Source organism: Apteryx mantelli, chromosome 1, assembly GCF_036417845.1.
Source record: "Apteryx mantelli isolate bAptMan1 chromosome 1, bAptMan1.hap1, whole genome shotgun sequence".
NCBI classification, from domain to species: domain Eukaryota; kingdom Metazoa; phylum Chordata; class Aves; order Apterygiformes; family Apterygidae; genus Apteryx; species Apteryx mantelli.
The window spans coordinates 127636628-127652841 of NC_089978.1; the positions used below are offsets into that span (position 1 = coordinate 127636628).

The window sequence follows — 16214 nt, forward strand, 5'->3', positions numbered from 1 at the left end:
CAATGTGAGGGTCCCATGTCCACATTACACACACTGCAGGGGTTTTACTTTGGACTAACTCTACTACTCTAACCCCCCGGCTAAACACCTGATAGCAGCTGCACCACATCATCTGTGCCCTTGCCGTGCACCTTCTGGATTAGGTTTGTCTGAAAAAAAATCCAGTTCCCGTGCACCACTCTGCAATCAGAAGTGTGGCACATGGGGATCATGAGGGCATATGCCTCAAAAGGGAGTTCCTCCTACAAACTGGAGCCCTAACACGTCACACCTTATGCACGTCAAGATAGAACAAGTCACTTGTTTCTTGCGAAGGCAGTAACCACAGCCAATGGTCATTTCACACCACAGAAGGGACTATGTTGCCATATCTGCCAAGTCAAGCCAAATGAACAAACGGCAGATCCAGTCCTGTCACATGCTACCTTGCCCTTGGCTTCACCTCATACTTAAGGCTGTACGCACTCACTGAACTGGCTGACTTTGCACTGATCTTGCATACTATGTCTTATATTAAAATGCTAACACAGAAGTGTGCAGTCACAAGGAGAAAAATCTAGAGTGTTGACCATAAACACACACACAGCCAGCACATGACTTACTGCTCCATTAAGAATACTAAAGGCTGTAAAAGAAATAACCTCCCTCTCACAGTGTCACAAATCAAATGTCTCACTCATTAAGCTCCATATACTCAGAAGATACTAACAGCGAAAAAGAATCAAGAACTGGACTATAGGTTAACGAAGTGAGATCTGCTAACTTCCTGAGACATCATGCACTAAACATCCTTATTAAATTTAATAGCTTGCCTTGCTGTTCAGAAGCAGCTGGTAAGCTTAGCCATAATAAATAATTTACCTACTGCAAAGGGATTCTTAATTCTAGATCTGGTTCCTTTCCAATAAATAATTCTGCCAGGCTAGAAATCCTTTCAACCACCCCAGGCTATTACCAAAGTGCACAAACCAGATCTTCAGCTCAGGCAAACTACCCCGTCATGCAAATAGGCATGAGACTCAGTCCTAGCTCTGCACCTACTTTATTCTTGCTGTTCATCTCTGAGACCATTTCTGCTTCCTTGCACAGGAACAGGGCTACCCTGCTATGCCTGACAAGGAGTCAGCGTGGGCCCGTTTTGTGAACAAAAGACCTAGTATCACCTCTCTGAGATAAGCAGCTAACCAAAACCTGGGGCTTAGAGCAGTAGAGGACCACTTCGGGAGAAGGAGAAACAAGAGATCCTTGCACATTTGTTGAAATAGTGACAAGATTGAATCAAAGTCTTTCTATCTTGTACACAAAAAGGACTAAACAAAGAAAAAATGGTGCCTTTGCTTAGAACTTTAAGCCTCTTTTAGCCGGGACTTGGTCTAAACACCTTCCCAAGCTTTCCTCAGGGCCCTTCTCAGTGTTTGCTCAGATAAAACACAAAGTCAACCATAAAGCCTGTCTGCTTCTGTTCCTGCGGCAGTTCCTTGATCTCTCTTATCTAATACACATGCTTCTAATATGGAAAACTCCCAGTATTTCCCCACACACATCTTGGACGCACTTCTGTGACCAAGCATCTCCTACATCTTGGGTGGAAGCTCTTCTTTTTTTCCAGCTTCCTGCTTCTTTAAAAAGGATGCTTCCTACAAGTATCTTAAAGCAGAGGACACCTGCACACACAATTCAGTAGTACTATCAGAAAAGCAAACCATGAACAATTTCAAATGTTGATTCATTAAAAAGGGGGAAAAGGGGAAATCTTATTTCATTAAAGGTTGGGTGTATTTGGACGTATTCATGCTCCTTTCCAGACAAATTGAAAAGATTTTCAGAACTTCTCTGGCCGCTACAGAAATGCTGAGCTATCAAAAATCTTAAGCTCTTAATTCCAGGCTCAATCACAGAATGACTGAGTTTTAGTCTTGGACATTAAGGCTTCTTTTACAAGAAAAGAAAGGGGGGGAAGGGGAGGATTAGGGCTTGTATTTTAATCAAGAAAATAGTTTCACTGTTACTAGTTACCATATCTGAAGACAAAATATTTGTTTATTCACTACATACACAAGCATGTCAAGCCAGTTGTGTTGTATTGCCCAGGCAGTGAAGGATGGCAAGCTGAACAATTTGTGTTGCCAGAACCAGGGAAATCAGCAATGAACCCAAGCCCAAGATCTGCACTTCTTGAGGTGAATCAGAGTGTGAAATAGTCCAGAATATGTAAATAATCAATAGTTCTCCTTAAATTGGCACAAGCTTTCCCTTCTTCCCACCTTCTCACGCAGGACTCACCCCAGCAAAGATTCAAATGTTGGTTTCAGGAGACAAGTGTCTAGTGCATTCTTTCTTTCCACAGCTGTGGGTGGCAGCCTGCAAGAGAAGAATTTCAAAGAAATAGCAAGAACAGAAATTTGGAGCATCAACAAGCTGGGGGAACTTGGACAAAAAAAATTAGTAAGTTGATTACTGAGTTACCAACAAGCCAAATTTTCATGATTGCCTTTGTCTGTATTATGAAGACAGATCTTTCTGGTCGCAGTTTGATTCCTTTTACTAGTAAGGCTTTTATTTCACGGTGCTGCTCCAAGGGGTCTGTAATTTTCCTTGCTGTGCAACTATCACAGCAGATAAAACCAGAGGTTAGATGTGAGGGCCACCTCCAGAGAAGCAGAAGCCTTCTGCTGACTCATCCTTGCAGCCCTGCTAGACAGATGTCACTAGGGCTCCTCAGAGATGAGTGGGGACTCTTTCTGGAGGGGGGAGAAGACAGCACCACACAGCATACTTGAAGAAAGCAAGATTCTTTGGGGATGAGTCATTCTGCTCATAATAAGGCCAGAGGGCTAAGACTTCTAAGCACATTCCCGCCTTAGCACTTTAGCTCATTTAAGAACAAACACGAAGCCTGGGAGGGAGGGTAAAGTTCAGTTTGAGCAATGCTTGCATCTGGGCTGCATTAAGAAAAGAAGGATGAAACCACCGCATTAGAGCCACAAGCCAAACAGACCATTAAGGTTAATTGATTTTGGTAACCTCAACTTGCCATGTGAATACTGACACTGAGAAAGCACCCTGTGAAATGTATCAGCTGGCCAGTTAATTGTTTTCTAGCAGCAATCTCACAAACAGCATTTTTTAGGCCTGCTTCAGAGAGAATGGAGGCCTGCATATAAGTTTTAGCATAGATGCTCATTAGTCCAGCAAACCTAATTGCAGGAATTTACTAGGACAAGATCTGCTTATACACGCATTTGCACATCACATAAGTGAAATGCACTTCTGATTTATTCAATTTTAAGCACAAACTTTGTCCTTGTAGTTCTGCTAATTTTGTTCAGGTATACCTCAGAATTGCAGACATTTGGAGATTGTTAACAAATGCCCTTCCAACAATTCATTGCTTATTACAGACAGTCACTGTAAGTGGCCATAAATATTAGCCAAACACTGAAAACATGACATGGACAAATTCATTTCTGATAAACATGTTACAGTTGTGTTCATAACAGAAACAGTCAATGGACACGGCTATACGATGACCAATTGAATAGGGAACCTAGCGATAAAGGATACGGATTTTAATCTCAATCCCTCCCCCCTACCCAAAAACCAACCAACCAAAAAAACCCACAAAAACACTCAACTGCCAAACTTACTGAGTAACTCCACTAGCCTCATAGGAAGAAGAAACCCTCACAGAAGACATCTGTCCGTAAAAGCTAATCCTGCAAAAGGGGAAATGTGGTAACACTGAGTTTTGCTATAAACAGAAGCCAAAACGGAGAGCCATTAATATCAGTTGTATGCTATAAATGAGACAAATAAAGGCAAATCAAAGACTCCCTTTAAAAGCTACCATTATCATCTTCATAATACAAACACACTGTCAGCCCTGGTCACAGCTGTGCAAAGGTCAATGAAATCTCAACTTCTTAGATAAGCACCCTGAATTTTTAGGTCCCAAATCACCTATCCTGCGAGCACTGGAGATAGCCAGGTCTCACCTCCCAGCAATTTGCCTCAATGAATTTCAGCATTTCAGAAGGTGCCAGCTCCACCTGCAGATATTCCCATGAACAGGGCAGATCTCTCCCAAGTCGATTATCAGACATCTAAGGGAGTGAGCTCACACTAAATACACCATGGCAGGAGGGGTGGGGAGTGGGATTCTCACAAATAAGATCTCTCTCACCTGGACATCTGTTTTCAGGAAATTCAGAGGAACATCCTATCTTTGAGGTCCCAACTTCTCAATACAACCAATTCAAATTGGCTGCTAGGTTTAAAACTTACACAAGAGAAGGGGAGAAAGGATGTCAGGACAGAACAATTGCATTCATTCCTCATGGTGCAAAACAAACCCCACAGTAGTAATCAGTTCTACCGGTCACTAGAAAACATGTTCAGTAACACGGTGACTAGGGGTCACAGATATCACACAGTCATGAGGATATTAGCACTATAAATGAATGGAACATCACCATACCAGTAGATGTTATTCCTCCACAAGTTTCCATGAAGTATACCATACATAACAGCAGCAGCCAAGATAAAAAACAGAAGGATTCGTTTCATGACTGGTAGACCTGAAATATAAGAAAGAAATAAAAGAAGAAATGTAAATATAAGTTATGATTTTAAAGTGAGCTTTCATAAAACATCTTTTGACCTAGGAAAGGAAATCGCCATTATCACCATTTAGCCACACTCCATCACCACAAATTTGACTGGGGATCATTCCAGTTTGATTTCTTACACTGGGTCACACAAAGTCCCTGTGACAGAAGCTGAACACCGCACTCCTCCACACCTCATGTACATGCATATTTTGCATGATAACAGAGAAGTATTGACAAAGGCTTGCTTTAGGTTCTCTCTGAAGTTACTAGAGAAATACAGGCTTTTACAGAGCCACAGAGTAGGAAACCCTTTCTGTCTGCTGACAGCCCAAAGAAATCAGCCTCTTGGGTCAGAAGCTGGCCTTTAGGGATACCTGCTCTTCTCTTCTTTCTTACTCCACCCACTATCAGTTTCCATAATTACATGGTTAAACAAGCATGCGCGTTTTGGGGTAGGAAGATAGGCTGATGCCACTGCAGCAGGATAGGGTACGGTCTGCCACAAATTGCTACCAGCTTTTTTAGGACTACTGAATATTCTGAGAGTCTGGTTTTGGTCCCTCAAAGCTGCACCAAAGCTGTCTGCTTATGCTCTGATGTCTCACCCAGTCTCCGACTCCTGACACAGACCTCATGGCTGAGCTGAGAGAAGCATGCTATTCTCAAGCTTCACAAAGTGAGGAAGAGGAGTCAGGACCCAACTTGTGGAAAGCACTTAAGAATTTACTAACTTCTGGAGCAACAGCAGAGAGAGTGTTTGTTTTTCAAACAGAGTTTTCACCTCATTGCACAGTTTAATGAAACAAAACCAGAGAAATACTAAGCTGCTGCATCTGGCACAACTTACTGGGGGAAAGGCAACAGCTTTGCATTGCTCATGTCTAACACACTGAGCCGCTCTTTCAGTAGCTATGAATGAACTGTTGTTACTTAACCTTCTGAAAGTCCAAAATAGCCATTCTGGCCACAAATTACTGTGGAAATTTACTAGAGAGCTATATCCTCCTATTGTTTGCATTTCTCTCCCTATGGTGGTAAGCAGGCTCCGCTAGGAGCACACAATGCATGTTTACCTACTTGCGCATACATATTTTTAAAAGAGAAGGTAACAAACAGTTCTCCAGCAGAAACAAGTCCATATGAGAACAAATGTACTGCTCAGTTTTCCAAGATATAGGCCTTTGGCTTTATGTCTCTCTCTCTCTTTTTTTTTTTTTTTTTTTAATTCTATGTGTCTTTTTAGAATGGAGTTGCTGTTATTTTAAACCTGCAGGAAAACAGATGGCCTTAAGGCACCAAAACTCAGTCTTCAAGATAGATACAGCAAGTGATTTACCATAATATGTTTTATACTAGTAGCATCTTAACACCATACCTTGTATTAAAGACCAAGAAACAACCATGGAGAGCTGCATTTTGTTATTAAAAGTTATGAAGCAAACTATTGCAGCTCACACATGCTTCCACCCTGAAGAAATATCTAACAGCATATCTACCAATATCCATTTGTTACAATGAGTTGCGTGCAACAAGCCAACCACTTCCATAGTTTTTTTATTTCAATATCCTTCACATAAATTTAATTGTAGGGTCAGAGCTGGGGTTTTATAACATCCTCTACCAGTAACGAAGCCACTCAATGAACAAGCTATAATCTGTCGATTTTAAGCATACCAATCCAGACTGTCCTGCCCTGTTTGGGTGAAATACCCACAGGAGCCAACTATTCCAGTTTCAGCCTTTCATCCCTCACTGGGAAATGACACTGTCTCTCTTACAGCTTGAACTCCCTTAATTCCTCACTGCAATTTTTTGATAGCCATTCTCTACTTTCAGAGCTAACCATGAGTTTTTGCAATAATTTTGTAAAAGTCTTTCCCTAAAACCTCAGGAACATTACAAATAACCAACTGATAAGGTCTAGTCAAGCGTCAGCAACTGGCTAATTCACTTGAGAAAGACACTGTTTTCCTTATGTTTTTCATTTCACTGGCAGTGTTTTTAACCTCTATTTCACAAAAGATTGCTAAAATACAATGCCAAAATGAAAATGTAGAAGTGTAAAATTTACATTGATTGAATTAGGGAGTAAAGTGTAGAAGGGAGATAGTCTATATTTTACTCCCTAATTCAATGTAAATTTCAGTTAAATCAACAGAAGACAATGAATCTGCTCTTCAGATAAAGTTGTTAAACTACCATTTTACATTAAAGTTAGAGAAAAAAAATCAGTAATTTAATCAGTTATCAAAGCTCCACTAAGAGAATCCTGCTGAAGAGTCAGACCAAGTTCAAACAAACAAACAAACAAAAAAAAAACCCAAAAAACCCACAGAGCAAAGAGAAGGCAAAGCAGTTCATAAAGGTTTTTGGGGGTGGGGGGGAACACAGAACTTTCTTTTCAAAAAAAAAAGAAATTTTTCTTAATTTCTGCTGTTGTAAGGTATTTACAAAACTATTCATTGTGCCTGCAAAAGCAATCATAATCTTTAACGACTGTCAATACCTTATGCAGGACATTCAATTTGGCGCACATATGATAACATAGCATCATGAATGGTGGCCCTAACTCGGCTGTGTTGTACACAAAATGGTCTCTAATGATATGAGTGTCTTCTCACTATCTAATCCCCCACTGTCTGACTACATTTAGTGCTTTGAAGAGAGAACTTTGCAGTCATGGAAGATGTTCTTTTTAGTAAAGGCTTTTTTTTTAAACCTGTTTTAATAAACAGATCTATTTCTTGTTTACTGAAGAAATTATGGGTATATTTTTACCAGTAACAGCATTTTTCAGTCCTCCCTTCCTCTCTCTAAAATAGCTGAAAGGCATAGAAAGCTAATTAAATGAAAATAAAAACTCCTACGATGCAACTATTGCACTGGAAAATTCCCATACTTAGAGATGCAAGAAAATAAGCAATTGAGAAGACAGGATTCAGATGTAAAATGACAGTCACACTCCAGTTTATTTATCATAACACAGACCCCAGCATCTTGATTTCAGCTCATCAACCTCACTGACAGAGGTCACGGTACTGTTAGGCCAAGGCCGATTGGGTTTAAGTAAAACAAGAATTACAAAGCTGGAACTCAACTACTGAATTCCCTCCTCTTTCCAAAAAGCCTACAGTGACACACAGGAGAGAAACCGAAAAGAAATAAGAAATCAAACATGCCAACATTGGGCATTCTTTGTATATACTGGTTAGTTTTCTGAAAGTAAGCAAGCATCTCTCCTACCAGCCCACTGCGGAGATTCACTGGGCATACGACACACACGGGCTCCTCTCCGCTCCCCTCGGTCAAGGTGGGCAACAAACGCCCTTGCCAGAGTTGCATCTTTACTTACAATTGCTCTTTATTCTTCTACTTCAGGAAGTGCTATATCTGATGAGAACAAATACCTCATAGCCTCTGTTTATCTTTCGACTTGCATATAGGGTTGAAGTAGCCTTGTTACAGAATAAAACAGTCATGCTGGAAGCTCCAGCTGATGGATTGGGCAACCACCTGACCACACTATAATCACCGTTTTTCTCCTCTTAATGCTTGCTAGCCTTCCTTTTCTTCTCATGCTTAAAATTTGATTGTTAATAATACAATGCAGGAGGTTTTGCCATCTGTCCTATTTATTTTGTAAAGCACCTTTGACTATTACTAAAGTAAATATTTAACTAAAAGCGGGTTATTACTAAATTAAATACTACTCATCTTAAAACAATTTCAGCTCCACACCTAGTTTTGTGACAGTTTTTCTTTAACCTTTTGCTGCTGCCAACTAACTGACAGCATGAGAATTTCATCTCATTCAGACCTCAAGTTCCAAGCCCTTGTAGTTGTGGGGATGGAGGGGAAGTGAGCTTGAAAATGTGCTTCGAGTGGACCTTGAAATTTAAAAGGCCAGGGGAAAAAAAAAACCAACATAAAAACATTCTAAAAAGTTTTTTTTTAAATCAAATGATTTAAGACATATTTACTATTTTGTGGGACTGGATTTGCGATTGCCAATCCTGTGATATTGCTTCCTTTTGATCGGGATGTGGTATATATCTTTTGGAACAACTGTGCAGCAGGATGATGAGCAGAAGAGAGTTTCAATGTCATGATTTTTCTCAAGTTAAGCTGCCAAAACGCGGGTATATCATGACACACATACACACATTTCTTCTTCTAAATCTATACAAAGTGTGTCATTAGCTTTCCCAGTTCTCGCTAACTATCCTAAGTATGTGCAGCATATTTCATTCTCTCTTTTTTTTTTTTCCAGGAAGGAAATGCTGTATCAAACAATACGATAGCACTGCAGTAGAGTCTTAACGATATTAAAGTGATCAAGTCATTCTAATGCCTTCTCCTCACATACTTTTTAATGAAGTTTTTCATCATTTCCAATGCTGCTTTCAACATTAGTTTACTAAGAAACAGAAGTCCTCAGAAAGATTAAAATTAAATGAGGAAGGTAGCTGTATTGAATTATTCTCGTGAAGTAGCCCTGAATTAAAACTATGTCTCCAAGACTCTGGCAACAGTGATTTGCTTGGGGAGTGGTAATTTAACAGCTTCTTAAATAGAAAAGATTTCTTTACAACCTCCCCTCACGCCACACACAGATCATGAAGTAGTTATTCCTGTTCTTGAAGTTCTGCACAAACCATGGCATCACAAAACTAAGGTTTTACTTTGTCAAAATGGCATCAGGGACTTCCGCCATCACGCAACATGCGATATCCCAATGCTTTGTCAAAGACACAACAGGTCTTTACCAACAGTTAAAGATTTCTTCTATATTCAAAGATAAGTCATTTTTAGGCTTTCTGCCCTAGTATCTGTAAATGATGAAGGGACAAGGTGGAAAGAGATGGACATAGAGAAGAATTTGTTGACTCTGAAAGCTGGAACCACTTTCCCTTCTAACAGCATATGGAACTAGCCATTTACTTCCCTGGCATCCTGATTACTTTGAAAAAGAGATGGCCTTCTCCAAGAAACCTTCTGTTGTTAAAGAAGGTTTCCAAAGTTTCCCCAACAAAGTTTCCCCTTCCTTTAACAATTTATAGAAGACCTAAAAAGAAGCAGCAAGATGGTCTTTTCTGGAAGTACTCATCAGCAAGCAATGATGTTCTGTAAATCCAATAGCAGATGTAGACACTCGTCATCCCTCTGCCTCTCCTTCCCCCTCCCCCCCCCCAAGAAATCCCTCTTCTCCTTATCAGCCACTACAGACAGAAATTTAGGCTCTCCAATGACATTAATCTATTGGGGAGAGGGCTGGACTAGAGGTGTATCCACCTCCAACCTTTTGCATGGCTGCACAGTTCATTCAGAACAAACTGCAAGAGTTAACAGATTGCCTTTAGCATCTAGGTGCTTGCCTCCCCCTCTTTCATTATCCCACTAATGGTGAAATCTATTCTGTATCATATAAGGTACAGCAGTAAATTTATAATTTTGTGGGGAATTCATTGTTACTTTACTCTGTTTTTGCCTTTTGACCATAGACACTAACATTTTGCTCCCTGTCAGAACATGCCTGCCAGCTGGGTCAAGTAAGGAGGAAAAGCAACTTCAGCAGTCTTTTTCATAGCCAACTGCCATCTCGCTTTGCTTCTGTCCAAAGCCTTCAAGGAGATTTGTGCATCAATTCACTTTTCCTCTTGTGTGACTCTCCAAACCAAACCTACTTATAAGGCCAGAAAGTCTTCCCAGGCAGGCATATCCTTTGCCTAAAAGGTATTGATAAAGAATTCAAGTCCGGTCAACAAACACATTGTCATCTCACCCCCTGCAATCTTAATTCACCTAAATGGGTGGAAGCTGGTGGAAGAAGAAAGTGGGCTTGCTTCCCGAAGGCTGCAGGCAAGCCCAGAAACTAGCATGGTTTATCTCTGTGTCTTGGGCATAACAGACAACGCCAGCACCTTCTCCCCTGCAAACCGTAATCTCCAGTCCTGCCTCTTCTGCATCATTCCCATCAGCACAGCTGAACACAAGGAATCAGGCACAGCAGCTTCTTGTTCTAGCCAAATCTTTACTCAGCTAAGCTCTTCTGCATTTCACCTTGTTCTTTCCTCCTATTTATCTAGTCCAACACAACTTGTTCAGTGATGTAATACCTTTTTCACTTCTTTTTCCTCTGCCTGGGCACCCAGCACCTTTTACATGTGCCCTGTAGTGGGGGCAGGAACAGAAACAGTAAAAAGGAATGGGCCAGAAGAAAGACAAAGTTTGCATGTACTCTGCAGACTGTTATTTGGATAGCAAGTCAACACAGGAATGCAAGCCTGTGTCAGCTACTACAAGCTTTTTGTATCTGGTATCTATTAAAATATAACCCCCTTTTGGCAGCAAAAACTGCTGCCATCCTGTGCTCAGAGGTACCACAAATAAGGATGTGCTCTGTTTCACAGAGATATCACTTCTGGGTCTACTAATGCAAAATTCACCATCACGTTTACTAACACCAAATACTTACTATATGGATGAAAAACAACTGTGCAAAGCATTAGTCAGTGTATCCTGCCTGAAAGCACTGATGTGCAAAATGTAGTGGAGCCTGAGCTTTAGGTATCATTGAAATGGCCCTCAAATAGAAACAGTATTAGGTGTAGCGGTGTGATGCTGAGTTAATTAGCCCTGCTGAGAGGCAGAACATGTTATCTCCATCGTGGGGCTACAGTAGGATTGCTAAGCCACCCTTGAGATCTGAGCTAATATTTTGGCTCAGCACAACACAGTACAGCATGGATCCCTGGTACCAGCTTGAGGTGACAGCGTGCTCTGTAGCATGGCATAGACATACAATTACAACTGCAAGAGTAAAGATAGCTGGCTTGATATTTTTCAGCTGGCAAATGTTGTTTTTAATTAAATTTCCCCTCCGAGAAAGAAAACACTATTCCCTAACATTCCAAAAAGGCTTGGGGCTCTTTCCAACAAATGGCACACTTTTTTTTTTCTTTTCCCCCTTTTTTTTTTTTTTTTTTTGTAGTTCAGTTAAAACACGGCTAACTTGAATTTAAAAGGCAGTCCTGGGTAGATTCAAATCCAGCTTGCAGCTTGGAAGGAACAAGGAAAAATAATAGCTACTGGGCTCTGATCTAACTGGTGCTTTCTAAGTATCACAGATTTGCAGAAACCTTGCCTATAATTAGGAACAAGAATAGGAGCAAGTCCACGGTCTCAGCTTCTTGCCTGTGTTTATACTTCAAGACCAGGACGAGCAAGAAGTGACCAATTTCTGCAAAGCAGCCCAGAAGTCGGGAACAGGCAGTTTTACATGCTTTCCCTGTCCTGTCCCTCCACAGGCCTCCTGCAGACACACTTCGCTTCCTCCCCCCGCACTCGAACACAACCCAGCAGTTCCTGCCATGGCCGAAGCAACAGAACTGCAGTGGGGTGCAAAAGCAGCTACTTCAGCTTTGGTCAAAAGCCAACCTGTGCATGCAAAGTCCAAAGCACATATGAGCTGAGCATGTATAGTTCTGCTTCCTCAACTGGCCAAGCTTCAGTCGAAGCAAATGCAAATGAAAGAAAAAAAAGCCAACCCCCAAATCCCCAAAACAACAAAAATCCCCACCAGTAACGCAGCCTTAACAGAAAGGTTTCCTCCAGCACTGTTGTACTCTCCTAGCTTAACCTTTAAAGCTTTAACCAGCCTAAGCTACACTGCTATTAATATATTACACATCATAGGTGCCCGTAGAATACATGATAGAACAAAATACACATAGAATAGATAAATGCATAGGATTACAGTCTCCTCCCACGTACTGTGGTGCCAGTAGTATTCCTTCTCAGCCCATGTTTTCCCCTCTCCCTTCAGCTCTTCTTCCAGAAAGACTGGAATATAAACAGGCCATGCAACATGTTCTGCAAACCAGAGTTCAAGTCATTTTCTCTCCATGCGTTGGCAAACAAAACTGAAAATGTTTCTGCCATCTTAAGGCAGCTGCTCTTCCTGAAGGAACATGGCTTCCTGGCTTTGAGCTGATTTGTTCCACCCCCCCTCCAAGAGACATGCTACACACCGTGCTTGAGAAAACAGGAAGCGATTAACCGAAAGATAGGCATCCCGCTACAGGATCATTTATTGTTCTTTGCTCACGGCTCAAGGTCAAACGAACAACCCCTCCAAGGTCTCCCAAAGGGAAAAGATGGAAAAAGATGGAAGGAAACAAAGGCTAGAAATAGCCAAGTTAGTCAGGTTTCAACTGGATTCAGTCATAAATCATATCAGCTCACTGGATTTTATTTTTCCCCAGAAGCCACGATCAAGCAAAATAAATTAAGAAAGACCAACCAGAGAATTTTATCTGTATATGTCAATACTCACTACAGCCCTAACAAGATCACCTTAAAACAGGGCTTTTAATAATGCCTAAGATATCAAAACATCTAGCTCTGGCAGATTTGGAGCTGCTGATTTAACCTCAGATCTCACAAAAATGACTGGGAATTATGCAACTAAATCTGCCAGTCAACTTGGGGGAAAGTACAGAATATATATAATCTTAGTCCAAGGCTAAAATAAACCACATAAAAAATGAAGAACAAAAGGAAGCATAAGAACAAAATTAGGGCTCTCAGAGGAGCAAAAATCCTGCTTTTTTTTTATTTTTATTTTTAAGAGGTAGCTGAGAGTACTAATTTACCTGCCTCAATACCAGCACCTGGAGAGTAAAATGCTCCTCATCTACATCAGCAGTAAAACAGACTAATCCCTCGCTCGGTCAAAACAGCACAAATCCAGATGTGTACTGGTTTCAGAATTTGGCCCTAAGCAGACACAGGTGCTTTTTTTTTTTTTTTTTTTAAAGACTAGTTTTCACACTAACATCTGCAAGCTCCAGTCTGGATTAGGCCCAAACACACAAGGACTGTCATTTGATGCCACAGATCCTATTCTTATTTTTATTATTATTATTATTACTATGGGGACTAAAAAGAAAGAAAGAAAAAAAACAACTCACCATCAAGTTATGTTGTGCAGATTTGTGCAGAATAAATGGGCCGGCAAATAAGTGAGAACATGCTCCTACCAGCATGGAACACTGAACAGTCTGATTTTAATTTAAATAGTGTTTGGGGCGCTGACTACAGACATGCTTTGCATGTGTATGCTCACTATACAGTGAAATGCTGATTTTTGCTGTGCTGCTCCCTATCTTTTCTCAACAACTGACATAAAAAAAAAAAAGCAGAAAAACAAGCTGCTTGAGATAAAATTTACTGCCCAAAGCAGATTCTGTGAGTCAGTCTGCAGTGATGTGTACATGCCAATAGAGAGCTCTGAGATTCTCAGGAATGTAGCAAAACAAGCCAATGAAAAGTGTAAAGCTAAATTAATTGAGGAAGGGGAGGGAAAAAGGCAAAAAAAACCAAAAAAAAGATAAGTGGCAACACTTACCCCACACTACTACGCTACTACTAAGTCCTGGAAATCTCCCAGGACAGTGGTGCTGCCAGCTCAGAAGCAAGATAAAGTTGCAAGGCATGAACAGAAGTTTGAGCAGCTTCTCTGATAACGTTAATGCATTCAGGTTCCAGTGCTCTCAACTCAGCATTGCAACAAGTACATTCACATGGCTTCTGGATCTTGAAAATTAACCAGAATACATAACTTTACTACTAACTACTAGTAGAAAGCTAAATCCAAAGTGACAGTGTCAAATTGGAAAAGCTCAAGTATTGGAAATATCAAAGCTGTTTTCAAAAAACCTTTATCTATAGCTTCACTATCTTAGCACTAAAGCTCAAAAAAATCCAAATTATTTACAGCAAAAAATACATAAGAAAAGCTCTAACGAGCAGCTTTGTAACTGAAAATGCACTGTGCATGTGAAGCATTTCTGAGCTAACAAAGAACTATTGTACAGGTAGCAGTAGAGCCTGTATCTAATCCCCTAAAGGCTTTTAGTACTTTGTTCCATTTTTTACCTGTGAATATAGGAAAAATTATCACACCATATCCAAAGCAGGACTTATTCTGAAGATATCAGAAGCTACTAGATACACAGCGTAGTTAAAAATATAATTCACTTAAATGCAATATGTCAAGTCCTCCTAATTGATACCTTCTTTTCTGAACGGGAAGAGCTGCCAATCAGCTTACACCTGTCAGAATAAAATCCATTCACATCTTACTGCATTCATTACTATTTTCAAAGAAATAACAGATTTGTAAAGTAATGGACTTCCCCAGGGGAACAGAGATGTAAATGTATCTGATCTGAACATTAAGAGTAACATTAATTGTATTTCCTTAAATAAAAGCTGAAATCAAATAAACAATAAAACCCCAGGACAAAGGTGCTGACTAAAAGGCATAAAACCAAACCAGAGTTCTTCACAATGCAACTGTATTAGTTGTTATAAGGGAACTCAGAACAGTGTTCCTTCCTACGGAAGAGTTTGCACAAATTCACTTAAATGTTTCTGTGTTACAACTGCAAAGATCCAGAACTATAAAATGGTGGTACAATAGTCTTCATGGGAATGCTAACTTTTAGATGTGTGCCTCCTATAGAGGAATTCACAACCCTGAGTTATGCACCATAGTTTCCATACCTATACATGAGGAAAGCTAATTATCTCTGATTGTAATCTTCAATTGCCATCTGTCTGAGAGGAAAGCTGCCTAAATTAGTCAGCAGGGAATGCTGGGAAAGCTTAAATGCTTTTCTCAGTGCTATACAGAGATGCCCTTTTTTTTAAACGACTTTCAACCCTCAACCCTCGCTGAAGGTTAACACAATCCAGTTCCTCTCAAACTGAAAATGAATGTGTCACTGTTTGTTGTTGTTTTTGAAGAGGCCAGTCATTCCTAAGATCGTGAGGATTCAAAAGCTACATTTTACCCTGTCCAAGCAATCTAGAGTTTAATGTCCCAACAGCTGTCCCGCTGATGTTGTTCTGCATTGACTAAATACCTACCGGCCCAGCCAAGAGCAAGGAGCGAACGCGGCTCAAGGTCAGTGGTTAGTGTTCCTGGCGAGGGACTCAGCAAGGCAGTCACGGTTTCATATAGCCACTTCTGCTGCAAATCATCAGTTACTGGTATCACCTTCACCTGTTACTTTCTAAGGCAAGCTTGGTTTGCTCTAGGTGAAACAGTGTCCATTTCTGCTGTTTGATTCTCAGTGTCAACAGTCATTAAACGCTACAACACATGAATAAGGGTTGCTGATTTTGCAGGACTGTAGTATTCCTAAACAGATTAGCTATCCTTCCCTAACGGAGGCTTTGCTAAGTGCCAGCCTCTGCCCAGGGCTGTACATGCATGTAGCTCCTCTTACGGAGGATTACTCACAACAGAGCAGCAGGTAAGCCCCAGCACAACACTGGGCTCACCTTGCTCTGAGTCACGACAGGATGATGAATTCCTTTGTAGCACAGATTCGCTGCCCCTGCAACCACACTGACCAAAATTGCAGCAGGGATATCACAAGAAGTTTGATACTGCTTTGGGATAAAACTGGAAATCCTCTAGAGCAAGACACTGACGTCTTTTCCTTGCTACCCTGACCACACCAAATCCAGAAACAGCACGTCCCGTCAAGATGGCGATTCATTCTGCAGAAATCACAGAACTCCATTAGAGCA

At 40.7% G+C, this 16214-nt stretch overlaps 1 protein-coding gene across 12 annotated transcripts in view; it reads right to left on the reverse strand.

Moving 5' to 3' along the window:
- The window catches only part of ST3GAL6 (ST3 beta-galactoside alpha-2,3-sialyltransferase 6), a 76503-nt gene that overhangs the window by 17109 nt on the left and 43180 nt on the right, over positions 1-16214 (reverse strand). For 9 of the 12 annotated variants that reach the window (XM_013950087.2, XM_067301441.1, XM_013950086.2 and 6 more), the window contains 3 exons: positions 4478-4577; positions 3648-3716; positions 2284-2361 (listed from right to left, as the gene is read on the reverse strand). In XM_013950087.2, coding sequence (XP_013805541.1) covers positions 2284-2361; positions 3648-3716; positions 4478-4566 — 236 coding nt within the window. In that variant the 5' untranslated portion in view covers positions 4567-4577. Of the gene's footprint in view, positions 1-2283; positions 2362-3647; positions 3717-4477; positions 4578-13582; positions 13731-15545; positions 15565-15962; positions 16185-16214 lie in introns of those variants that run through there. The other 3 variants (XM_067301412.1, XM_013950090.2, XM_013950089.2) reach the window with 3 other exon arrangements.